General features: G+C 41.3%; 1 protein-coding gene across 2 annotated transcripts in view; it reads left to right on the top strand.

Moving 5' to 3' along the window:
• Nucleotides 1-27,103, top strand: part of IQCK (IQ motif containing K) — a 148,859-nt gene that overhangs the window by 107,635 nt on the left and 14,121 nt on the right. For both annotated transcript variants that reach the window (XM_055409593.2, XM_055409592.2), the window contains one exon: nt 1,874-1,985. In XM_055409593.2, the coding sequence (XP_055265568.1) occupies nt 1,874-1,985 (112 nt within the window). The remainder of the gene's footprint in view (nt 1-1,873; nt 1,986-27,103) is intronic.

Genomic DNA, 27,103 nt, shown 5'->3' with positions numbered 1-27,103 from the left:
CAATAGCTAAGATTATGGAAGTAACTGAAGTGTCCATGGATGGATTAATGAATAAAGATGTATTTTATATTTATATATATATATATGTATGTATACATGTATTTAAGTTCAGTTCAGTCATTCAGTTGTGTCCAACTCTTTGCGACCCCATGGACTGCAACACGCCAGGCCTCCCTGTCCATCTCCAACTGCCAGAGTTTACTCAAACTTACGTTCATTGAGTCGGTGATGCCATCCAACCATCTCATCCTCTGTCATCCCCTTCTCCTCCTGCCCTCAATCTTTCCCATTATCAGGGTCTTTTCCAGTGAGTCAGCTCTTCGCATCAGGTGGCCAAAGTATTGGAGTTTCACCTTCGGCATCAGTCCTTCCAATGAATATTCAGGACTGATTTCCTTTAGAATTTCCTTTACGATGGACTGGTTAGATCTTCTTGTAGTCCAAGGGACTCAGAAGAGTCTTCTCCAACACCACAGTTCAAAAGCATCAATTCTTCGGTGCTCAATTTTCTTTATAGTCCAACTCTCACATTCATGCATGACTACTGGAAAAACCATAGCCTTGACTAGATGGACATTTGTTGGCAATGTAATGTCTCTGCTTTTTAATATGCCTGCCTAGGTTGGTCATAACTTTTCTTCCAAAGAGCAAGTGTCTTTTAATTTCATGGCTGCAGTCACCATCTGCAGTGATTTTGGAGCCCCCCAAAATAAAGTCTGCCACTGTTTCCCCATATTTGCCACGAAGTGATGGGACCAGATGTCATGATCTTAGTTTTCTAAATGTTGAGCTTTAAGCCAATTTTCCCCTCTCCTCGTTCATCAAGAAGCTTTTTAGTTCTTCACTTTCTGCCATGAGGGTGGTGTCATCTGCATATCTGAGGTTATTGATACTTCTCCCGGCAATCTTGATTCCAGCTTGTGCTTCATCCAGCCCAGCGTTTCTCATGATGTACTCTGCATATAATTTAAATAAGCAGGGTGACAATATACAGCCTTGACGTACTTCTTTTCCTATTTGGAACCAGTGTGTTGTTCCACGTCCAGTTCTAACTGTTGCTTCCTGACCTGAATATAGATTTCTCAAGAGGCAGGTCAGGTGGTCTGGTATTCCCATCTCTTTCAGAGTATTACTGAGTCATAAAAAATAATGAAATCTTGCCATTTGTGACAACATGGATAGTTCTAAAGGATATTAGGCTAAGTGAAATAAGTCAAAAAAAGACAAATACTGTAAAGTTTCACTTATATGTGGAATCTAAAAAAACAAATGAACAAATAAAACAGACTCACAGATAGGGAGAACAAACTTGTGGCTGCCAGAGGGGAGGTAAGTGGGGGGATGTGCAAATAGGTGAAGGTTATTGAGAGGTACAAAACTTCCAGTTAGAAAATAAATGTCATAGGGATGTAACTTACAGCCTAAGGAATATAGCCAATAATACTGTAACAATTTTGTATGTGACAGATGGTTACAAGACTTATCATGTTGATCATTTCATAAGGTATTTAAATGTCAAATCACCTGGAACTAACATATTGTATGTCAATTATCCTTCAATAAATAAAGAAATATTTTTAAAAAATAAGATGAGGCTGCAAGGAAATTTATAATTACACATGTAGTTTCATTATATTTCTGTTGAGCAGCACAGATCTAGAAAGTTCTCAGCCTGCCATTAGTATAGCAAACCTTCATCCAGCCTCATATTACTCTTGCATATTACATAAGCTTTAGGAGTATAGTTAATTCATTTAGAACAATGAATCATTTGGAATCAAAAGTAATCCAGGCGATTTATAAAGGGTTTTCCTTGCAGGGTTAGCAAGTTAATGTGTAGAAAGGGAACTAAAGCTTTGCGGGAATTTTCCAGGTTCGCTGCGATCCTGAGATTCAAGAATTGCGTCAGTGGCAGAAGAAGCTGCGTGAGGACAAGCATATTCGCCAGCGAGTCAAAATCTTCTGGGGCAAACAAGAACAAAAAGGTCAGTTGTTTGATTCACAACCCTTGGTTTATTCAGGAAAAGCCTGAGTCTTAGTCCAGGCTCAAGAAGGATGCCCTGTGCGGTTTCCTAGGGTCCTTGTCCTGCACGAACCTCCACTGTGCTGAGGGAGGTGGCGGCTTATTAAGAGTCGGCTCCCGAATGACAGCGGTGACGCGATGTGACTGTCCCAGCCGTTGCCCTCACTTAGGTACACGACAGTGTCATCCCGCGTTTGCAGCTCGCTCTCTCTCTTTTAGCTACAAGCAAAAGGAATAACCCATCATTTTGGTGTTACACAGTGCCCATCAGTGTGATGGGTAGTTATTCTTCTAAGCTGTTGATTGTGTGTCTGAACTTAAATGCTGTTTTATGCCATCCTCGCCCCTTTTCTGAGAAGAGTGAAGCTCTAAGAATAACAGAGCAAGCACCCTTCACCTGTCCTGTACGTGTCACAATTTTGTCCTATTTGCTTCCCTTTTTTTTTTTTAATTTTTAAGCTTTGTTACTACACATTCGTGGTAGAATAATTAGAAAAAAAAAACCAAAAAAGGAGAAAAGTCAGAAATGTCACCACTGTTAAAATTTTGGTGCACATTCTGCTATACTTTTTCCAGTATAAAATGATGAAAATAAATATCCATTTGTATATTATTAAATATGGGTTTCTACATTCTACTACCCATATATCTGTTCATTCTGTTATGTCATCTACCCTGTCACTGAACATACTCAGAACGTCATTCTGGTCAGCACTAGGGACTGGTATTGTGATGTTTAATAGCTGTGTGGTATTGATTTAGCATCGTTTATTTAACCAGCAACATGCAATGAGATTCATGATGGATTGTCAAGTGGAAGAAAACTGCACTACAATAAATTTTCATTAAAATTAAGATTCATTAAGAATCCCCTTGCAAAGCAGGAGACCAGGGTTCCATCCCTGGGGTGGGAAGATCCCGTGGAGAAGGGAATGGCTACTCACTCTAGTATTTTTGCCTGGAGAATTCTATGGACAGAGGAGCCTGGTGGGCTACAGTCCACGAGTGTCTGACTAACTAACACTCACTAACTAAAATGCATGCTTAGAAACAGATGTTTAAAAAGCCTGGAGAAGTGTTGGTTTCCTTTAGGAATCAGGACTAGGGAAAATCTTGCACTTCTGGAATTTTTTAAATTATGAAAACCAACGGGAAAAAATGATCATACCTCCCTCGACAGACCACTGTACTCTCACTGTCCACGTTCTGACCTCCCCATCCTCCCGGTTCCTTGTCCCTTTTCACTAGACTGCGGTCCCTCCAGTCTCTCTTGTTCTGCTGTATGCCAACGCCTTCCTCACCTCGGCGACTGCACTTTCAATCCCTTTTCTGCCAAATCATCCTCTCCAGGCCGCCCTGTGGCTATTCCTTCTCACCCTTCGGCCTAGGGGCATTCATGCCTCAGAGGGGCCGCCCCCACTTGCCCTACCTAAGGGGACCAGGAACAATCTCAACATGGTGGAGTCTAGAAAAAAGTTTTCTCTTTTTGCCCAGAGACTGTCTTCAATTCTGTTCTCTCAGATCTCTCTTTCCAGTCCCTTCATGGCATATTGGGTGGATTTCATGTCTTTGAAGTATGTTCTGATTTCATGAAGTCCAGCCTACTTAAAAATCTCAGCCTTGATTTAATGCTCTGACTCAGTGGGGTTGGGAGTGGGAGGGAGGGAGATCCAGAGGGCATCATCCCCTCACTTCCTGTGTGGTCCGCTCTTGGCTGCTGTTGCTTCTCTGGCTGAGACTGTGTGGCCATCAGTGTCCTGTGGGCAGGCATCCCCATGCTGGCTCTCTGACGCCTACGTTTCGTGTGAGCACGTCCTCAGAGCTCATAGGGCAGAAGCCCTGGGAGGGTCTGGTTCTGCTGCTCCCTCTTCTGCTTCCACTCAGACCCCACTTCTGCCAGCGCTCTCCCAGCCTTTTGCTCCTGGGGTTTCCTTATCCAGTGGTCAGCCCTCCTGAACCCAGTGGAACAGTGTTCACTTGACACAGAGGAAACCAGGAGCCGACACGCAGACTTCTCCACTGCCCCCTCCTCCCAACCTTGCCTGGCTCCCCAGTTCGCACTGTACTTGCTTACAGGCACAGTAGATTGAAGTATGTGTAAATCTATCCTTAAAGGAGATGGCCAATCAGATAATGAGGGGCCCCTAATCTTTCTGAGTTGTTCTCTTGGATCTTCCCTCCCCTGCCTTGGGCTTCTTGGGTGGGGGAAGCACCCACTCCTGTCTAAGGGAGGATAGAAAAAGAGCATTCTACTTTAGGCCAGCAAGTCTCACCATTTTTGGACTGTGAACCAGGAAGAAATGGTTTTATGTTACAATCTACTATATATGAATATACTGATGATTTCATATATACATAGCTAAAACAAACGTTTTATGAAAAATGACCTTATTATATGGGCTTCCCTGGTAGCTTAGCTGGTAAAGAATCCGCCTGCAATGTGGGAGGACCTGGGTTAGATTCCTGAGTTGAAAAGATCCCCTGGAGAAGGGAATGGCTACCCACTCCAGTATTCTGGCCTGGAGAATTCCATGGACTGTATAGTCCATGGGGTCCCAAAGAGTTCGACATGACTGAGTGACTTTCACATACATACCTATTGTATGTAATACCCTCTGGTATTTCCTAGTCTCTTGAAATTTTAATTTAAGCATCAAAATTAACTGACAGTAATGAACTCATTGACTAAAATAAATATCCAAATGTCCATAGGTATACAAAATAAATAAATGTGGGAGGAGGCTTTTCTCCCACATTAGAATGACAACTAACACATTTAGAAGGTATAATGGAATTTAAAAGTCACCATTTTGTAACCATATTAATAAATAAATTGAGTAAAGCAAGAATCATCAGCAGATGCTAAACCACTGGATGAAAGTTTATTGAGGGACATGATATTCATAGTCTTAAAATATCTCTCCACAAGAGAAGGGAACCTCCTACACTATTGGTGGGAATGTAAACTGGTACAACCTTTATGGAGAACAGTATGGATGTTCCTTAAAAAACTAAGACAGAGCTGCCACATGTCCCTGAAATCCCACTCTTAGGCATATATCTGGAGAAAAACATGATCTGAAAAGATACATGCACCCCAGTGTTCACTGCAGCATTGTTTACAATAGTCAAGACGTGGAAGCAACCAAAATGTCCATTGACAGAGGAATGGATAAAGAAGACGTGGCACATATATACAATGGAATACTACTCAGCCGTTAAAAAGAATGAAATAGTGCATTTGCAGCAACATGGATGGACCTAAAGATTGTCATACTCGGTGAAGTAAGTCAGAGAAAGAGAAATATCGTATGACATCCCTTGTATGTAGAATCTGAAAGCAAATGATACAAATGAACTTATGAAACAGTAAGAGACTCATAGACTTCAGGAACAAACTTTTGGTTGCCAAGTAGAAGGATGGGGGGAAGGGACAGGGTGTTTAGGATCGACGTGTACACACTGCTGTATTTAAAATGGATAGCCAGCAAAGACCTACTGCATAGCACATGCTACTCTGCTCAACGTTATGTGGCAGCCTGGATAGGAGGGGAGTTTGGGGGAGAATGGATACGTGTACGTGTATATGGCTGAGTCCCTTTGCTGTTCACCTGAAAGTATCACAACATTGTTAATCAGGTATGCCTCAATTCAAAATAAAAAGTTTTTAAAAATATCTGATAAAATAATAACTTTGCACTAGAGGAACCTGGCAGACCCATCTTAACCAAGTGCTGAAGATTAATGTTACCAATATTGGGACAAACTGACCTCACGTGCCTCCTGATGTGATGTACTGAAGGAGACAGACATCACACATTCTTATACACAGCTCCTGTCAAAAATGCATGACTTGACTCTATCTAATTGTGAGGGAACATCAGATCAACCCAAACTGAGGACACGCTCCAAAATAACTGATTTGGACTCTTAAAAAATGCTGATGTTAAGAAAAACAAAGATTAAAGGAGACCAAAGAGATGTGACAGCTGAATGCTGTGCATGATCTTAGATTGGATCTTGGATGGGGAACAATTCTATAAAAGACATGACTGAAACAGCAAACTTTGAGTATGGGCTTTATATTAGATATTGGTACATAGTATTACTAAGTTTCCTGATGTTGATCAGTGTTCTTGGCCAATATCAGAAACCTCCTATTCTCTTTGGGGTTTCTTTTTTTTTTTTTCTAGATGTGGACCATTTTTTTAAAAGTCTTTATTGAATTTGTTACAGTATTGCTTCTGTTTTATGTTTTGAGTTTTTTGCTGTGAGGGATGTGGGATCTTAGCGGCTCAACCAGGGATCAAACCCACACCCACTCCAGTGGAAAGTGAAGTCTTAACCACGGGACTGTGTCTTAACCACTTAACCACTGGACCAGCTATTTGCCATGCTATTGCATGGCAAGTAGATAGGGAAACAATGGAAACAGTGAGAGGCTTTATTTTTGGGGGGTTCCCAAATCACTGCAGATGGTGACTGCAGCCATGAAATTACATGACACTTGCTCCTTGGAAGAAAAGCTGTGATCAACCTATACAGCATATTAAAAAACGGAGACATTACTTTGCCAACAAAGGTCCATCTAGTCAAAGCTATGTTTTTTCCAGTAGTTATGTATGGATATGAGAATTGGACTATAAAGAAAGCTGAGCTCTGAAGAATTGATGCTTTTTAACTGTGGTGTTGGAGAAAACTCTTGAGAGTCCCTTGGATGGCAAGGAGATCTAACCAGTCCATCTTAAAGGAAATCAGTCCTGACTATTCATTGGAAGGATTGATGCTGAAGCTGAAATTCCAACACTTTGGCCCCCTGATGGGAAGAACTGACTCATTGAAAAAGACCCTGGTGCTGGGAAAGATTGAAGTTGAGAGGAGAAGGGGATGACAGAGGATGAGATGATTGGATGGCATCACCAACTTGATGGACATGAGTTTGAGCAAGCTCCAGAAGTTGGTGAAGGACAGGGAAGCCTGGCGTGCTGCAGCCCATGGGGTCGCAAAGAGTCGGACTCAACTGAGCGATTGAACTGAACTACTGGACCACAAGGAAAGTCCCAGAAACCTATTCTTAAGATGCATACTGAAGGTTTTATGCAACTTAAACGCCAATGATCCAGAAAAAAATAATAACACACATGCTCACATATACATACACATAGAAAATGATCAAGTATAAACAGTGGTGAATCTGAGAGTTCTTTGGATGATTATTATGATTATGAATGAACAGACAGATGGGTGGACTTCTGAGCCTTGTACGAGTCCACATACAGAGCCTGGTGCAGAGCAGGAGCTCATCACATTGGTGTTCTTAGTGTCCCTTGTTAAGAAGTAGCTTGAGCTGTAACTGTTTGACAGGCTCATCTCTGCCCAACTGCTGGTTCCTTTCATTTCAAAACTAGAAGACAAGCAGAACTGTAATCAGATTAAAGATCAAGGAACATGGAGCAGTGTGCCTATTTATTTCTCTTTTTACTTATTTTTTTTTAAGATGATTTGCCACTGGCTCACTGATTAGTTTGGCTTGCTTTGTGGCAGCGAGTGCAGGCTGGACTTAATGCAGTGATCCAGCCAGCAGCAGAGGGCAGAATGACTGGTCCCATCTCGGCCACCTGCTGCCCATGTCCCTTGCTGCCTTTCCACCTTCTGAGGGTTCCAAAAGGAGCAGTGCTTTCCAAACAAGATGAGGTTTTCAGTAAACGCCCCATTGTGAACTTGTGGGTAAATTTCTCATTTGCAATGAAACTGTAGAAATCGCCCTTGGGAAAGAAAACCATTCTAAATACGGTCCCCAGATCTGTGGTCAGTTCAGAAGAAAGTCAGTACAGCACAGTGGAGTTTTGGAGTTGGCAAGACTTGCCCTTGGAATCTTTCTGCTTTTATCTGTGTGACCCTGATCTAGTTAACTTCACTCAACCTCAGTATTCCCACGTGCAAGATGGAACTATTAATAGTCCTGTCTCATGCAGTTGTTAAAGGACTGCAAGAGATGATCTTTGGAATAAGTCCTGGCATATAGTTCCCATACATGTTGGTTATTTGTCATTTTAAAATATGTCTGCTTCAAGCAGTTTTGTATGGATTTCCTCTACTAGACTTTAAGCTTGAAGGGGTTCCATGCAGGGACTGTGTGTCTTATTCATCATTTAGCACAGAGCCTGGCCCAGAGCAGACAGCCTATACGTATTTGGTGGATGGAGCTCTGGTTTTCATTTTATAGATGAATAAGTAGAGGGCCTGGAAAGCTGAGGGCTTGCCAAGGTCACACAGCTGGGGAGGCCCTAGGGCTGGGACTTGGGCATGCCCTTTCTTTGTCCTGTGTTCTGACACATCCCAGAGGAAAGATGCAGAGAGACAAGACACTCTCTTGGATTCCACCATCAGACCCAAAGCTCTCAGGAATCCTCCTGAACATGATACACGGCTTGTCTGATTTCTTATGACCTATGGTTTCTTGCTGTTTGTGTTTGCATTGACTGAAGCCCTTGCATAGGGGCTGAATTGCCAGGAGCAGGGTACAACCTGCTGCCCTTAAAGTGTAGTAAAACTTTTTGTCCCCTTCAAGTGCCACTGAGCTGATTTACTTTGTTAAGTTCATGTACAACAGTTATTCCTGTTGAAAACCTTATGAATCTGGGTAGTGTGGAGGTTTCAAAATTCAACTCCCTCCAGCCAAGGTGACAATGTAATTAGACCCCCAAAGAGCTCTGATGAAGCAATTTGAAAATGAATGTTAAATGCATGTAGTTCTTTAGATTTGTGGTAAAGAAAAAAAGTGGAGTGATTGCAAATAAAAATGGGTTTCACCTTCATGTACAGACTCATCTATGTACAAATCCATCATACAAGCATAAGATTTTTTAGTGGATGCCATTTTATCCATATTGTGCTCTGGTATTTATAGTATGAATGAGTTTTGCCAAGTTCATTCCTTGGAGCAACCTTGGTGCAGACAGGAGGTCTGAAGGAGAGGAGCGTCAGCTGTCAGGGTAGAACTGTGGTCATTTATAGCCTGTCTCATGTTACACTGAGTCAGAGGCCATCCTGCAGGATTTTCTTCTAGGACAGAAGTGGTGTGAAGTTATCCTTAAGTCTCTATCCGTCAGGACAGTTGCAGGAATTATTTTTAAAGCATTTATGACAAGAATGATAGCCAATATAATCCAAAAGAAGATGCCAAAGTCATTTCTGAGATGTGGTCAAAAATCTCTTCTTGATTAATAGCATATTTTTAGCTTCATATAATTGGTAATTGTTTTCAAATGTGCTTTGTAACTGAATATTCATATTTTATTTGGAAATCTGGTATGAGTTTCTTAAGGAGAAAGAAACCATAGAAACTGTTCCATAACATCAGATTACATTTTTTTATGTATACAACATCAGATTACATATATATATAGCATCCGATAACAATTTGCACATGTGTGTGTGTATTCTGCATATTTGTGTAAATACTCTTTGAATGACTTTTATCACTTCCTGTGATTTTATGTGGTTTTATTTCTATCATTGTAACAGACTGGTTCCAAATAGGAAAAGGAGTGCGTCAAGGCTGTATATTGTCACCTTGCTTATTTAACTTATATGCAGAGTACATCATGAGAAACGCTGGGCTGGAAGAAGCACAAGCTGGAATCAAGATTGCTGGGAGAAATATCAATAATCTCAGATATGCAGATGACACTACGCTTATGGCAGAAAGTGAAGAGGAACTTAAAAGCCTCTTGATGAAAGTGAAAGAGGAGAGTAAAAAGGTTGGCTTGAAGCTCAACATTCAGAAAACAAAGATCATGGCATCTGGTCCCATCACTTCATGGGAAATAGATGAAAAAACAGTGGAAACAGTGTCAGACTTTATTTTTTTGGGCTCCAAAATCACTGCAGATGCTGATTGCAGCCATGAAATTAAAAGACGCTTACTCCTTGGAAGGAAAGTTATGACCAACCTTGATAATATATTAAAAAGCAGAGACATTACTTTGCCAACCAAGGTCCATCTAGTCAAGGCTATGGTTTTTCCCGTGGTCATGTATGGATGTGAGAGTTGGACTGTGAAGAAAGCTGATCGCCTAAGAATTGATGCTTTTGAACTGTGGTGTTGGAGAAGACTCTTGAGAGTCCCTTGGACTGCAAGGAGATCCAACCAGTCCATTCTAAGGGAGATCGATCCTGGGTGTTCATTGGAAGGACTGATGCTAAAGCTGAAACTGCAATACTTTGGCCACCTCATGCGACGAGTTGACTCACTGGAAAAGACTCTGATGCTGGGAAAGATTGGGGGCAGGAGGAGAAGGGGATGACTGAGAATGAGATGGCTGGATGGTATCACCGACTCTGTGGACATGAGTTTGAGTGAACTCCGGGAGTTGGTGATGGACAGGGAGGCCTGGCGTGCTGTGATTCATGGGGTCGTGGAGAGTCGGACACGACTGAGCAACTGAACTGAACTGAACTGAACTGAAGATTGACAGTATTTTAATCTTTAAGAGTGGGATGAATTGGGAGACTGGGATCGATGTATGCACACTACTAAGTATAAAATAGAGAGCTAATTAGAACCTGCTCTGCAGCACAGGGAACTCTACCCAATGCTCTGTGGTGACCCAGATGGAAAGGGAATCCAAAAAAGAGAGGATATATGTATACATAGAGCTGATTCAGTTTGCTGTAGAGCAGAAACTCACAACACTAGAAAGCGACCATATCCCAGTTTAAAAAAACAGTCATTTACCTATAACTTTCTTTTTGGAATTTTTGCTATTTTAAATATCACTTCTTGATATTTTAAAAGAAAGGGTGGGGGAAGCTGACCTGTCAAAGGAAACAGATTCTTTACTTTGGTTTGCTCACCTTTTTATTCCCTATGTCAGTCCAAGAGTGGTTTATAGTCACTTACAGAAACACATAATATAACATTTTTAGGTAAATGTGTAATTGGATTAAGGAGAAATTAAAAGTAGAGAAAAAATGAAGCCATTAAATATAGTAAGCAAAATACTTACTCCAAGGTCTGTATTTGCTAGAGATTTCTTAGGGACAAAGTAAAGAGGGAAGTAAGGTCTGTTACATAATTCATAGTATCCACAAGGAAAAAAAAAGTGACCCAGTGGTTCAGGAAATACTGGGTCCTTCCCTATACATTATGCAATGTGAATAATAACCTCAAAAATGTTCCTACAATAAGTAGAAATGTCTGAGCTTCCTAGAAGCCACAGCAATGAATGAAATAGGATCATTACATTGTTCATTGTCTTCAAATTTAAAAAGTTTCTTAGAAGCACACTTATTCCTGGAGCTAATTTTTCTCTCATAAAGAAGACACGATAATGAGGTGAACATTATCCTTTCCCTAAATATAATGAGTTTCTTAGTAGGGCATGGCTTCTGGAGGAAAAAGATAAAAGCCTGAGTGCAGGGTGTGGTAGAAACCAGATAAATTTATTTTCTTGATTTTAAATCTAGTATTTAAGTCTAGATTGTAATGAGAAATCTTAACTATTAGGGTTGAGGTTTTGGGATGTCCTTAAAATGAGCACTTTGTCTTGGTGACACGCTGGAACTTGGTTCTTCGAGCAGAGAAGGGTCTGGAGCTCAGGAACAGTTATGAGTTGGCGAGCATACACTGTGTGCCAGGCCCTGTACTAAGCACACGTGTTCCCATGTAGCCCTCATACTTCTCTCCCAGAGGGAGGATATTATCTCCATTGTCCAGGTGAGGAAACTGGGGCTGGAGGTTACGTGACTCACCCAGGTCACACAGCCAGGAAGGCTCGAGACCAGGGATTTGAACCCAGATCTGCCTGATGCCAGGGAATCTCTGGTCATCTCCTGCCATGGTGTCCAGTTATTAATACCTTAATCTGTGTGTCCAGTAGGGCTCATCGGCCCCCTGCAAATCTTCCCAGCAGGGTACCAGGACCCCCAGGCTGGACAGTGGGCAGCATCTGTCTGTACCTTCCACTTGACACTAGCTGAAGTGATGGCAGGCCGCTGGAATAGGAGAGATCTGAGGGTAGGGAAGGCCTAGGCCCCAGTCTGAAGGATGCAGGATCTATAACTATGTTTCTAGGAAACATTTCCATTAGAGCAGGAAGTCAGGGGTGAGAAGATGAAGATGAGGATGCTTTGTCTCCCTCCTTCCATACTCCCTTGCCATCTCCAGATGAGCAGAGAAGGCCTCGACCACAAAAGAGGGGCCCAGGTGCAGAGAACACTCTGGCCTGAGGCTCAGGAGGTGGGTTCTGGCATTAGGTGTGACCTTTTGTGACTGACAAACGTGATCTATCATATAACAGAAAGGGGCAAATTTTCAGTGACTTATTTTCCAGAGACAACCACTGTTGAGTGTGTCAGCTCATAGAGTTTCATCTATTAATATGTAAATATATATACACATATTTATGTTTATAAACATGAGCTATGTTATATATAGTATCCTGTAACTTGCTTTTTTCTTCACTTGACAACATATCATTGACATCTTTTCATGCCACGTATACAGAGACCTCTCTCATGATTTTTTGTGGTTCCATAAAAATGATAAATCTGTGCTGCATGCACTGTTGCTTATTTGTGTCTGACTCTGTGACTTTGTGAGCTGTAGTCTGCCAGGATTCTCTGTCCGTGGGATTCTCCAGGCAAAAATACTGGAGTGGGGTGCCATGCCCTCCTCCAGGGGATCTTCCCAACCCAGGGATCAAACCTGCATCTGCTGATCTCCTTGCATTGTCAGGCAAATTCTTTATCACTGAGGCACCTGGGAAGCCCGCTGATAAATCTGTACCATATTTTTAAAAAAACAATTCTCAATGAACGGATATTTGGCTTGTATTATGAATAGGGCTTCCCTGGTGGCTCAGAGGTTAAAGCGTCTGCCTCCAATGCGGGAGACCCGGGTTCGATCCCTGGGTCGGGAAGATCCCCTGGAGAAGGAAACGGTAACCCACTCCAGGATTCTTGCCTGGAGAATCCCATGGACGGAAAAGCCTGGTAGGCTACAGTCCACGGGGTCGCATAGAGTCGGACACGACTGAGCGACGGAACGGAACGGAATGAATAGTGTAGGGGCTTCCCTGGTAGCTCAGCTGGGAAAGAATCCAGTCTCACTGCAGGAGAGCCCAGTTTGATTCCTGGGTCTGGAAGATCCCTTGGAGAAGGGATAGGTTACCCACTCCAGTATTCTTGGGCTTTCCTGTTGGCTCAGATGGCAAAGAATATGCCTATATTATGGGAGACCTGGGTTTGATCCCTGGGTTGGGAAGATCCCACTGGAGGATGGCATGGCAACCCACTGTGGTATTCTTGCCTGAAGAATAGGCTCCCATGGACATAGGAGCCTGGTGGGCTACAGTGCATGAGGTCAGAAAGAGTCGGATACATCGAGCAACTAAGCACAATGCAGCACGGCATGACCAATGTATTGATAGGCATTTTGTAGATATATTCCTGCTTACTTATAAAAGTATTTCTATAGGATAAATTCCTAGAAATAGAGTTGCTGGGTCAAAGTATATAAATATATTAAGTTTAGACAGTGATCACCGTACTGTCATCCAAAAACACTACAACAATTTATGCTTAATGCCACCAAGTCACTTTGGAACTTTTGATGGGTGATGTAATCTTTGTGTTTCATTTTCCCTACTTGTAAAATGAGAATGATTATGCCTCAGGAATAATTCTAAATGAGGTCATTGCTTTGCTATCACCACGGGTCTTTAAGAAGAAATACAGTGTTGGGAAATCTAAGGTGTCGTTTTCATTTTAATTTTTTCTCTCATATCTCCTCAAACCTTAGTTCCTTTTCTATTTTAACCAGCAGAAGAAATAAAAATTTGATTAAAAGAAGTCTAGTGACTTCATGCCTTGAGATTACTTTCATCAGTTCTATTTTTAAGACTCACCAGTGGGTGAGGATATTAGGATGACATCAACTTTCATACATATCTTTTCATTTAAAATTTGCAGAAGTCTGCACAGCTGGGACGTGCCTTTGCTTAAAATGCTTAATGTTCCCCTATATTCTGCTGAAATGTAAAGTAAAATAAAAGATGACTTCCTTTATTAAATGATCTGCTCCTAAAGTTTTAGTCCCCAGTTTAAACTTTTGTAAATGGATGCTTCCAACCAGTAGCTTCATTCTGTCATCTGACTTTTCAGCATTCTTTGCAGTTATATAGACGCAGAATGCTTTTGTAGGATCTAGATGTAGCCACAAACATCTGGAAGGCTGAAGGAACCAGACTGGATAAAGTTTCCCCTTTATTGGCTGTTATAACCTCTCAGTGACTCGATTTGCATGGCAATAAAATAGAAACACTAACGTTAGTAACCACTCCATAGGGTTTTTATAAGGATTAAATGAACTGGAATAGTGCCTGGCTCAAAAAAAAAAAAGTGATCAATAATGATAATTTTATTAGTAATATAAATTCTCAACATATAGCTAATATATGTTATTATTAAGAATGCTTGCTCTGGGGTCTGAATGAATCCTGCCTCTAACATCAGCATGGGCAGGGCAAGGTGCTCATTCTCCTGAAGCCCAGTTTCCTCCTCTGTTATGTGGGGATAGTTAGGGCCCATCACACAGAGCTCCTGTGAGAATTAAATCATATTTAATATCATGTATGCTATTATGGCATCTGGTCCCATCACTTCATGGGAAATAGATGGAAAAACAGTGGAAACAGTGTCAGACTTTATTTTTTTGGGCTCCAAAATCACTGCAGATGCTGATTGCAGCCATGAAATTAAAAGACGCTTGCTCCTTGGAAGGAAAGTTATGACCAACCTGGATAGTATATTAAAAAGCAGAGACATTACTTTGCCAACCAAGGTCCGTCTAGTCAAGGCAATGGTTTTTCCCTTGGTCATGTATGGATGTGAGAGTTGGACTGTGAAGAAAGCTGATCGCCGAAGAATCGATGCTTTTGAACTGTGGTGTTGGAGAAGACTCTTGAGAGTCCCTTATACTGCAAGGAGATCCAACCAGTCCATTCTAAAGGAGATCAGTCCTGGATGTTCATTGGAGGGACTGATGCTGAAGCTGAAACTGCAATACTTTGGCCACCTCATGCGACGAGTTGACTCACTGGAAAAGACTCTGATGCTGGGAAGGGTTGGGGGCGGGAGGAGAAGGGGACGACCGAGAATGAGATGGCTGGATGGCATCACCGACTCGATGGACATGAGTTTGGGTGAACTCCAGGAGCTGGTGATGGACAGGGAGGCCTGGTGTGCTGTGATTCATGGGGTCGCGGAGAGTCGGACACGACTGAGCGACTGAACTGAACTGAACTGAACTGATGCTATTAAATAGATTCTGGTACAAAGGGAATGATTAATAACTGGTGGCTGGTTTCTGTAATATTTTTTGAACTGTCAAGAAAGAGAAACAAAATGTATTCCAGGTGATTTACCTACAACAGTGGTTCTCAATCCTGGCTGCAGGTTAGAACCCCCTGGGGGAAATTTACAAGGATGTGTCAGGCCAGAGGCCCGAGAAAGCGATTACATGGGTTTATTCTTAGAAGAGAATGTGTTGCAACCACATCAGCACAATCCTAATACTGTGGATTAGCTGGAGGATCCCAGTAATAGCTTTGGATTCAAAATCTTCTTTTTCAGGGCTCTTCTCACTAATGCAATTTCATTTGGATTAAAATTCAGGGGATCTGAGTTCCTTCAGTTTACCAACTAGCTGGACTTTGCTTTCGCCTTTGAAAAGTGGAAGGAGTGAGCAAGGAAATCTCTATAAAACAGGAAATCCGATAGGTGTTTGCTATAGAATCTCCTGCCTCCAGGGCTAAGAGACCTACTGTTGAGCAAATCCAAAGCGTGGAAAACTATTGCTGTTGCCTTGGTGGTGGTTGTTGGTCTGGGGAGTTTGGTCTTAAGATTGAAGCCAGGAACAATATATGAGGAACATTCTGGGTTTTGCTGTGAAGAGTGAGGTTAGATAGGGCCAGGGGGTAACTGGGGAGGGGAGAAGAGCAAAGGGTATGTTGGGTGTTTGGCAGTTTAAGAGAATTTGAGGGGAAAGAGTAGGGATGTTTAAAGGCGCTTTCTGTTTGGTCATATACTTGAACAGTAGGAAGATGTCTCCTAGACTGAGGGATTTCTATCGCACTCAGGGGTGACTTCCTGAGTGAAAATCGAGCTCACAGAGGGAGGGCCATGGGAAACTGCTCCTGCTGTGGTGTCCAACCTACAGGATATTGTTGTCTTTACCCTTAGCTGCCACGCCTTGGTGTCCGCAAAGATCCATGGTCCTTATGAGTGCCTACCACATGCCTTAAATATATTATTTTTAATCTTCATAACAAGTGTAATGAGAATAACCTATTGTCACTCCGTCTCTTGTCTCAGATGTTAAGTCACTTGCTTTTGGTTGACAGCTGCTAAGGAGCAGAACTGAGGACATTTAGACTTCCACAGCATGTTACTGCCTTGCCGTCCTCATACCCTTCCTTTCTGTCAGTCCCCAAACGAGTAGGCTGAGGGAGAGGTCTGGAATTCATGCTCTCAAAAGTGCAACAGATGTTCAATGCAGACATGAAGGTCACCCCATAAAAAGCAATGAAGGACTGATACATGCTTGAATGTGGATGAACCTTGCGAACTTGAAAACTTGCTAAGTACAAGAAGCCAGACACAAAAGACCACGTATTATGTGATTCCCTTTGTGTGAAAGGTCCAGAATAGGAAAATCTGTAGAGATAGAAAGCAGATTAGTGCTTGCCTGGGCCTGGGAGGCTGAGGGAATAGGGGTGATAGCTGAGAGGTAAGAGGGTTCTTTAGGCGAATATGAAGATGTTGTGAAGTTGGTTGTGGTGATGGTTGCACCTGTCTGTGAATATACTAAAAATCATTGAATTGTGTACTTTAAATGAATGAATTGTATAGCATGTGAGTTATATTTTCATAAAGCTGTCATATAAATAAAAATGAAGGCACAGACTACCTTATACCCATTAAGATGGATACTATCAAAAAATAGAAAATAATAAACATTGATGAGAATGTGGAAAAAATGGACCATTTTGCATTATTAGTAGGAATGTAAAATGATATAGATAAAGTGGTTTTTTAAAAATTTTTATTTTTTTATTTAATTTTTTTATTGGAGGCTAATTACTTTACAATATTATGTTGGTTGGTTTTGTCATACATTGACATGAATCCACCCCGGGTGTACATGTGTTCCCCTTCTTGAACCCCCCTCCCACTTCCCTCCTCACCTTATCCTCTCTCTGGGTCATCCCCGTGCATCAGCCCCGAGCATCCTGTATCATGTGTCAAATCTGGACTGGTGATTCGTTTCACATATGATAGTACACATGTTTCAATGCCATTCTCCCAAATCATCCCACCCTCACCCTCTCCCACAGAGTTCCAAAGACTGTTCTATACACCTGTGTCTCTTTTGCTGTCTCATATACAGGGTTAAGGTTATCATCTTTCTAAATTCCATATATATGCGTTAGTATACTGTATTGGTGTTTTTCTTTCTGGCTTACTTCACTCTGTATAATAGGCTCCAGTTTCCCCATGAGCCAGCAATTCCACTTTGGGGCATATACAAGAAAGAAAGCAGGGACTCGATGAGATGTTTGTACACACATGTTAATGGCAGCATTAGTCACAATAGCCAAAAGGTAGAAGTAACCCAAGTGTCCATCAATGGATAGGAAGTATATGGTGTATCCATACAGTAGAATATTGTTCAGGCCTAAGAAGGACACAGGCCATAACATGGAGGAGCCTTGAGGACATTTCGCTAAGTGAGATAAGCCAGTCACAAAAAGATAAATAATGAATGATCCCACTTAAATCAGATAATTAGAATAGTAATATCCATAGAGACAAAAAGTAAAATGGCAGTTTCCACCAGCTGGGTGGAGGGGAGAAAGGGACGTTCTTGTTTAATGAGTGCCGAGTTTCTGTTTTGCAAGATGGGGAGTTCTAGACATGGAGCGTGGCGATGGTATGCGTGTACTTAATACCACCAAATGGTACACTTTAAGATGGTTAGGATGGTAAATTTTATCTTAAGTGCGTTTTATCACAGTAAAAAAATTAGGAGTGAAAAAGTGAAGGCGCAGACCCCAGATTCCCTCATGGCTCTCTCCCTCACCTCCATCAGACTCTGCTTAATTGTTACCTTCTCAGTGCATCCTCCCTGACCACCCCCATCCCTCTGCCCTCCATCTCACATGTTCTCTACAGGGTGATTCAAAAGGAACTGGCCACTTCCAGACTTTTATTAAAACACGCAGGACATAGATGAAGAACTTGGTGACATTTCTTCTTCGCCGCTTTGGAGAAATAAAGTGATTGCCCTTCAACTCAGATTGTGAAGAAGGATATAGGACAAAGCCAGCTCCAGGATGGCGGGGTGCCCTGAGTCCTGTGTATGTTCTGGGGGCTGCCCCATGGAGGATCGGTTATATTGTAATCACTGTATTTCCCTTACAAATTGTCTTTGACTATGTGATGTATTTAATTACATTTAGTCACTGGTTAATAATTTTTAAAGTTTTTAATTCTTTTGACTTGCCCAGGATTTTAATAATTTATTTTGTTTATTGCTTATTTTTTGCTTATTGTGACTGCACTGGAACATGGAGGCTTCCTGTGGCAGCTTGAGGATTTTTTCCTTTCTGTGTCGTTCACTGCTCTACCCCAGCTCCTAGCACAGTGCCCAGCATACGCGTGATAGATGTTCAAGAAGTATTTGTTGATTCAGTGAATGAATCTGTGTTACACAATCCCCTTCCCAAATCATCCAGCTTGGTAAACACCCTATGGACAAGGTCAATCTAAGGTAATCAGAATTGTTTCCAAGCAACCAACCAAACAAATAAATAAAAGGAAATATATTACCCATCTTTTCTAAAATAACAAAAAGGACTGTTCACATTCCCACGTGCTTCCTATGAAGCAACCACTGTTCTAAGCACATCCTTAGTAGGAACTCAGTCTTCTCAGCACCCCTTTGACGTAGGTGCTGTATATGGTCTCCATTCTATAGATGAAGAAACTGAGGAACAGAGAGATTGAACAGTGTACCCAGGGTCACCCAGAAAGGAAGAGGGCTTGGAAGTCTTTCCTCTTCCCCACCTCCTTATGCTGCAACGCACAGATGTTATTTATGGAGTTAGGCTCGGGAGAAATCTGCTGGTGTTTGGTTTTTTGTGAAATCCGTCAGGACCCACCCTCTGATTAAACTGCTGAGGGCATGAAGCACATGTTCCTTTACGCCTGGTTTAAAGGGCAGTGGTCCCACCCACCTAATTGTCCCGCCTTCTCTCTGTCAGCGCAAGTCCAACCCTGGTTGATGCACACTGTTCACCCTGAGGATCTAAATTTAGGATCTGAGCAGCTAAAATGTCTTCCCAATTTTTAGATTCAATTCTCATTAGTCCAGGACATGGAAAAATTTAAAGGTATAGAGCCATGGAGGCTAATCTGATTCTTTTTAGAACTACAATTTAAAAACTGTCCCCTTTTAATAACTTAAAAACTGTTCTGTATTCTCATTCTGAAAAATACAGAAAAGTATCAAGAGAGCAAACAAAACAATACAAAACAAAACTACCCACTGTGCTGTCCCTGATAATATTTTGTTGTATAGGAAAACTTAGACTTTTTAGAAAGTGCTTTATTTATCCCATCTGAGCAGGTGGGAGGTAGAGGGACTGAGTCTTTTGCGTGTATTCTACTTTTGCCATGTGTATTGGAGTTGCCCTCATTTGCTTTTTGTGGCATCTGAAGATTTGTAATTTAAGAGGTTTTGGAATGATATTTGAACCTGTTCCAGAGTGAGCAGCTTATAACAGCAGAAAAAGTCCTGGGCCCGGAGTCCCAAGCTTTATACTCAAATCCTGACTGGAAGTGTCCTAGCTGTGTATCCTTGAGCAAAGCACTTAACCCTCCTGATCTTTTAACCATCTTTTAACTACAAAATGAAACTAACATCCTCCTAGAAGTCCAACTTAGAGACAAGGTTATTTGAGTTAAAAAGACTTGAGCTAATGCTCATCTATGAATTCTGACTGATTGTGGGATCTTGAGAAAGTTATTTAACCTCTCTGACCTTTAGTTTCTTCATCTGTACAATAGAAATGATAAAAGTACTCCCCTCAATGGATCCTAGAGAAACTCATATGAAATGGTGCATGTAACACGTTTAGTCTCACAGACAGTAGGGGTTCAATGATGATCAGTGACTATTGTAAATCATACAGTTTTTGACTCCTGTTAGAGCAGTGTTTTTCCCACTGTGGATGGTGAAATCAGTTAGTGGGGTGCCACATGCATTTTAAAAACTGAAATAATTTTAGGTCTTAAATAAGTCTTTAATCCATTTTGAATTTATTTTTGCATATGGTGTGACAAAGTAGTCCAGTTTTATTCTTTTAAATGGAAGACCTAAAACTACTAGAAGAAAACATAGGCAGTACATTCTCTGACATCAGTCTGAGTGATTTGGGAGGGGGCAGTATGTCTCCTCAGGCAAGGGAAATAAAAACAGAAATAAACAAATGAGACCACTTCAAACTAAAAAGCTTTTGCACAGAGAAGGAAACTATTGAAAAAATGAAAACACCACCTACTGAATCTGATAAGGGGTTAGAATCTAAAATATACCAATAATTCATACAACTCAACATCATAAAAAAAAAACCTCAAACATTTAAAAGCGGGCAGAGGATCTGAATAGATATTTCCCCTCAGGTAACCACCAACCAACCAGCTTAGTGCCACCGTTACCGTTACTTGTGACGGCTCCTCCATACCCCATCCCAGTCAGTCCACCCACCCACCTTCCTAACCTCTCACCTCCCTGACCCCTCTAGATAATCACTGTTTTGATTTTTATCATCCTCAGCAATCCATATTTTGTGTGATTTGGCCATCTTGGATGTGTCAGTAATTTGTTCTTTTTCATTGGTGGTATAGTATTCCCTTGTATAAACATATTACAGCTGTTTATCACTCTACCCTTGAAGGATATTGGAGTTGTTTCCAGCTTTTAGTTATTACGAATGTGACTGCTGTGAACATTCTTGGTATAGATCTAAGCATATCTTTTGAGTGTATACCTAGGAGTAGTATTCCTGGGTCATGGGCCATAAAATCTTTTTACAAAAATAAATTTCCGAATGAGAAATGTTATCCAGCAAACAGTGCCAGGAAAAATGTAGCTCCCCTTGGGGAAAGGGTTCTTTATGCCCTAACTTTTCCTTTTTGCCTCATCTGCCAGGAAGCTCAGAGTTCAAGTTAAAGCTCATTTGTAGCAACTTGTTGACTCTTCCTGGTTAGCATATCTAAGTTCTCCGTTTCTCTTTAGATCTGCCTTTTTCTTTTCTGTTTTTGTTAACTGTATTTTATTGTATTGGGTTGGCCAAAATTTTCATTCAGATGAAATGAAAGAACATTTTGGCCAACCTAAAAAAATTATCTGAAATCGTTTTAGGGAGGAAACAGGACATAAATAGATTCAGGAAGAAAATAGGTATTTGGCTTGCTTACAAAGCAGAGAAGGTGTGAATCTCACATGAGATAATGTACATGAGAGAACATTAAACCCTAAGAAGCCTGCCCTGGAGGAGTTATCATTAGTGTGCGTTCAACTCTTGCAGAGGTGTGAGCTTTATCAGCTTCGTAGAAAAGGAATATGAATGCTGCTAGCACTTGTTCTAACAGAATTTAAAAAAATAACTTTCTTCTGAACTTTCTTTCTGGAAAGTTGAACAAAAAGAGTATTGGGTTGGCCAAAAAGTTTGTTTGGTTTTTCCCCATAAGATGGCTCTCGTAGTGCCTATTGTTTAGTCTCTAAGTTGTGTCCAACTCTGCGACCCCATGGACAGCAGGCCTCTCTGCCCCTCACCATCTCCTGGAGTTTGCCCAAGTTCATGTCCATTGAATTGGTGGTGACATCTGACCGTCTCGTTCTCTGTCACCCCCTTCTCTTCCTGCCCTCAATCTTTCCCAGTACTAGAGTCTTTTCCAATGAATCAGCTCTTTGCATCTAGTGGCCAAAGTATTGGAGCTTCAGCTTCAGGATCAGTCCTTCTAAGTGAGTATTCAGGGTTTATTTCATTTAAGATTGACTGGTTTGATCTCCTTGCTGTCCAAGGGACTCCCAAGAGTCTTCTCTAGCACTGCAGTTTGAAAGCATCAATTCTTTGAGAATTGGTTGGCCTTCTTTATGGTCCAGCTTTGTCTTTAACTTCATTTGAAGTGATTTCATTATATTGTACTGTGATAGCTGTCATATCAGTGTGCATTTAAAAACTTATCAAAATTGGTGAATTTTGTGTAGCCATTTTAATATTGAAGAAGGAAGAAAAAACAACATTTTGGCATAATATGCTTTATTATTTCAAGAAAGGTGAAAACACAACTGAATCACAAAAAGAGATTTCTACAGCTTTTATTTTCTTGGGCTCCAAAATCACTGCAGATGGTGACTGCAGTCATGAAGTTAAAGGTACTTGCTCTTTGGAAGGAAAGCTATGACAAACCTAGACAGCATATTAAAAAGCAGAAACATCACTTTGCCAACAAAGATCTATAGGTCAAAGGTCAAAGCTATAGTTTTTCCAGTAGTCATGTACAGATGTGAGAATTGGACCATAAAGAAGGCTGAGCACTGAAGAATCAATTCTTTCTAACTGTGGTGCTGGAGAAGAATTTTGAGAGTCCCTTGGACAGCAAAGAGATCAAACCAGTCAATCCTAAAGGGAATCAGCCCTGAATACTCATTGGAAGGACTGATGCTGTAGCTGAAGCTCCAATACTTTGGTTATCTGATGTGAAGAGCCAACTCATTGGAAAAGACCTTGCTGGGAAAGATTGAGGGCAAAAGGAGAAGAGGGCAGCAGAGGATGAGATGGTTAGATAGCATCACCGACTCAATGGATATGAATTTGAGCAGACTCCGGGAGATAATGGAGGACAGAGGAGCCTGGTGTTCCATAGTCCGTGGGGTCCCAAAGAGTCCGACACAACTTAGCAACCGAACAACAACAGTAGCCCCAAATTGAGAAGGTGCTGTGACCGATAGAACATGTCAAAAGTATTTTGCAAAGTTTTGTGCTGGAGATTTCTCGCTGGATGACGCCCCACAGTTGTGTACACAAGTTGATGGTGATCAAATCGAGACATTAATCAAAAGCAATCAACATTATACCATGCAGGAGATAGCCGACATACTCTAAATATCCAAATCAACTGTTGAAAATCACTTGCACCAGCTTGGTAATGTCGGTCACTTTGACGTTTGGGTTCCATGTAAGTGAAGCAAAAAGAGCCTTCTTGGCCATATTTCCACTTGTGATTTTCTACTTAAAGGTAATGAAAATGTTTTGTTTTTCGAACAAATTGGGATGGGTGATGAAAAGTGGATACTGTATAGTAATGTGGAATGGAAGAGACTGTGGGGCATGTGAAATGAACCACCACCAACTACACCAAAGGTGGATCTTCATCTAAAGACAGTCATGTTGTGTATATGGCGGGATTGAAGGGAGTCCTCCATTGTGAGCTCCTTCTGGAAAACCAAATGGTTGATTCAAACAAGGACTGCTCCCAGTTAGACCAACTGTAGGTAGCATTTGATGAAAAGAATCTGGAATTAGTCAACAAAAAACACATAATCTTCCATCAGGGTAACACAAGACAGTATGTTTCTTTGATGACCAGGCAAAAACTGTTACAGTTTGACTGGGAAATTCTGATTAATCCACTGTATTCACCAGACATCACATCTTCAGATTTTCATTCATTTCGGTCTTTACAAAGTTCTTTTAATGAAAAAAATTTCAATTCCCTGGAAGACTATACAAGGCAGCTGGAACAAGTGAATTCTTTGCTCAAAAAAATAAAAGTTTTGGGAAGGTGAAATTATGAAGTTGCCTGAAAAATGGCAGAAGGTAATAGAACAAAACAGTAAATATGTTGTTCAGTAAAGTTCTGGTGAAAATGAAAAACGTGTTTTTTATTTTTTACTTGAAAACCAAAGAAACTTTTTAACCAACCCAATAGATCATTCTAAGTTAAGTCTCACCATCCAGAGATGATTGCTATTAAAATGTCATCTTTCTTTTTTAAAAATAACTTTAGATATAATTCAGGGACTTGCTTGATGGCTCAGATGTTAAAGAATCTGCCTGTAATGCAAGAGACCCAGGCTCAATCCCTGAGTCGGGAAGATCCCCTGGAGAAGGGGATGGCTACCCACTCCAGTATTCTTGACTGGAGAATTCTGGCAAGCTCCAGTACAGAGGATCCTCGTGGGCTAAAGTCCCTGGGGTTGAAAAGAGTTGGACGTGACTTAGCAACTAACACACAACACAGATATAATTCATGTATCATACAACTCAGTGACTTTTAGTATAATTCACAGGATTTGCAACCATCACTGCAATCAATTTCAGCACATCGTCATCTCCCCACAAAGGAAACCCTACTCTGGTTAACCATAGTTCTGCAAGACTCCCGTTCTTCCCAGCCCCAGACAACTACTAACGGACTTTCTCTCTATATAGGTTTGCCCTTGTGACAGGCTTCTTCACTTTGCACAATGTTCTCAAGCTTCATCCATGTTGTAACACATGTTAATATATCATTTCTCTTTATGACTTGATTACATGATTGCAAAATACTGTAGACTGGGGGACTCAAACAGCAGACATCTTTCCCCCACAGTTCTGGAGGCTGGATTTCCAAGATCAAGGTGCCAGCATGATTGGGTCTGGTGAGAGCTCTCCTGGCTTACAGAAGCTGCCTTCTAGCTGTATACCCGCATAGTGTAGAGAGAGTTCTGGTATCTTCTCCTTTTCTTATAAGGGTTCCTGTTCTTTCAGTTAACATCTTATGACCTTAGTTAACTTTAATCACCTCCTTAAAAGCCCTGTCCTCAATTCAGTCACATGTGGGGGATTAGGGCTTCAACATGTGAATCTGAGGAGGACACAACTCATGTTTCCAAATAGTATTCCAGTATATGGACGTATCACACCTTTGCATCCATTTATCAGTGGGCATAAATCTGAATTGTTTCCATATTTTGACTATTATGAGTAATGCTGCTATAAACATTCATGTGAAAGATTTTATGTGGACACATGTTTTCATTTCTCTTGGGTGTATAACTAGGAGTGGAATTGCTGGGTCATATGGTAACTCTCTCTGCAATGTGGGAGACCCAGGTTCAATCCCTGGGTCGGGAAGATCCCCTGAAGAAGGAAATGGCAACCCACTCCAGTACTCATGCCTGGAAAATTCCATACATGGAGAAGCCTTGTGGGCCACAGTCCATGGGGTCGCAAAGAGTTGGACACGACTGAGTGACTTCACTTTCACTATGGTAACTCTAGAATCAGTTGGTTGAGGAACCGCCAAATTATTTTCATAGTGGTTGCACCATTTTATATTCCCACCAGCAGTGGATCAGGATTCCAGTTCTTGCACATCCTTGCCAACACATGTTATTAACTGTGTGTTGGATTATAGTCATCCTTGTGGATGTGAAGTAGTATATCAGTGTGGTTTGAATTATGTTTTTCTCATGTCTAATTGTGGAAAGAGATGGGAATATCAGAACACCTTACCTGCCTCCTGAGAAACCTGTATTCAGGGTCAAGAAGCGACAGTTAGAACCGGACGTGGAACAACAGACTGGTTCCAAATTGGGAAAGGAGTATGTCAAGGCTGTATATTGTCACCCTGCTTATTTAACTTCTATGCAGAGTACATCTTGTGAAATTCCAGGCTGGATGAAACACAAGCTGGAATCAAAATTGCCAGGAGAAATATCAGCAACCTCAGATATGCAGAAAACACCACCCTAATGGCAGAAAGCAGAGAGGAGCTAAAGAGCTCTTGATGAAGGTAAAAGAGGAGAGTGAAAAAGCTGGCTTAAAACTCAACATTGAAAAAACTAAGATAATGGCATCTGGTCCCATCACTTCATGGCAAATAGATGGGAAAACAACAGAAACAGTGACAGATTTAATTTTCTTGGGCTCAAAATCACTTCAGATGGTGATTGCAGCCATGAAATTAAAAGATGCTTGCTCCTTGGAAGAAAAGGCAATGATAAATCTAGATAGCATATTGAAAAGCAGAGACATTACATTGCCAACACAGGTCTGTTTAGTCAAAGCTATGGTTTTCCCAGTAGTCATGTATGGATGTGAGAGTTGGACATATAGAAGGCTGAGTGTCAAAGAATCGATGCTTTTGAACTGTGGTGCTGGAGAAGACTCTTGAGAGTCCCTTGGACTGTTGCTGAAGCTGAAGCTCCCATACTTTGGTTACCTGATTTGAAGAGCCAGCTCTTTAGAAAAGACCCTGATGCTGAGCAAGATTGAAGGCAGGAGGAGAAGGGTACAACAGGGGATGAGATGGTTGGATGGCATCACCGACTCAATGGACATGAGTTTGAGCAAGCTCCGGGAGATGGTGATGGACAGGGAAGCCTGGCGTGCTGCAGTCCATGGGGTTGCAAAAAGCCGGACATGACTGAGGGCCTGAACAACAACAATATGCCTAAAGAAATGATTGAGCATCTTTTCAGGTATTTATTGGCTGTTTGTGTAGCTTCTTTGGAGAAATGTCTACTCAGATCCTCCACCTTTTAAAATTAGATTGTCTTTTATTGAATAATAAGGATTTTTTATGTATTTTATTTTTTTAATTAAATTTTTTTTGGCTGTGCTGCTTTTTGTTGCAGCCTAGGAGTTTGCTCTGACTGTGACACAAGGGCTCCTTATTGCAGTGTGTGGGCTTCTCTAGTTGTACAGCGCAGGCTCTGGAGCACAAAGGCTCCAAGTCTATACCAGTGAGATACTTCATAGCACTTATTTCATGTATCCCTGCTTTTTTTCATTTAACTTTATGTGATAGACCTATCCCCCTACATTATAAAGTTGTTTTACATGATTAGCTGCATAATTTGATTATTTTCTTATTGGACACTTCTTGCTCAGTTTCACCATTATAAATATTGCTGCCATGACTGCCTTCATTCCTAAGAGTTTAATTTCATTTGTGCAG

Source organism: Moschus berezovskii, chromosome 27 (genome assembly GCF_049115385.1).
Source record: "Moschus berezovskii isolate FMDL1 chromosome 27, NW_MosBer_1.0, whole genome shotgun sequence".
Classification (NCBI taxonomy): Eukaryota; Metazoa; Chordata; class Mammalia; order Artiodactyla; family Moschidae; genus Moschus; species Moschus berezovskii.
Note: the sequence above shows the minus strand (reverse complement) of the source record. Positions and strands in the feature narration are given on the sequence as shown.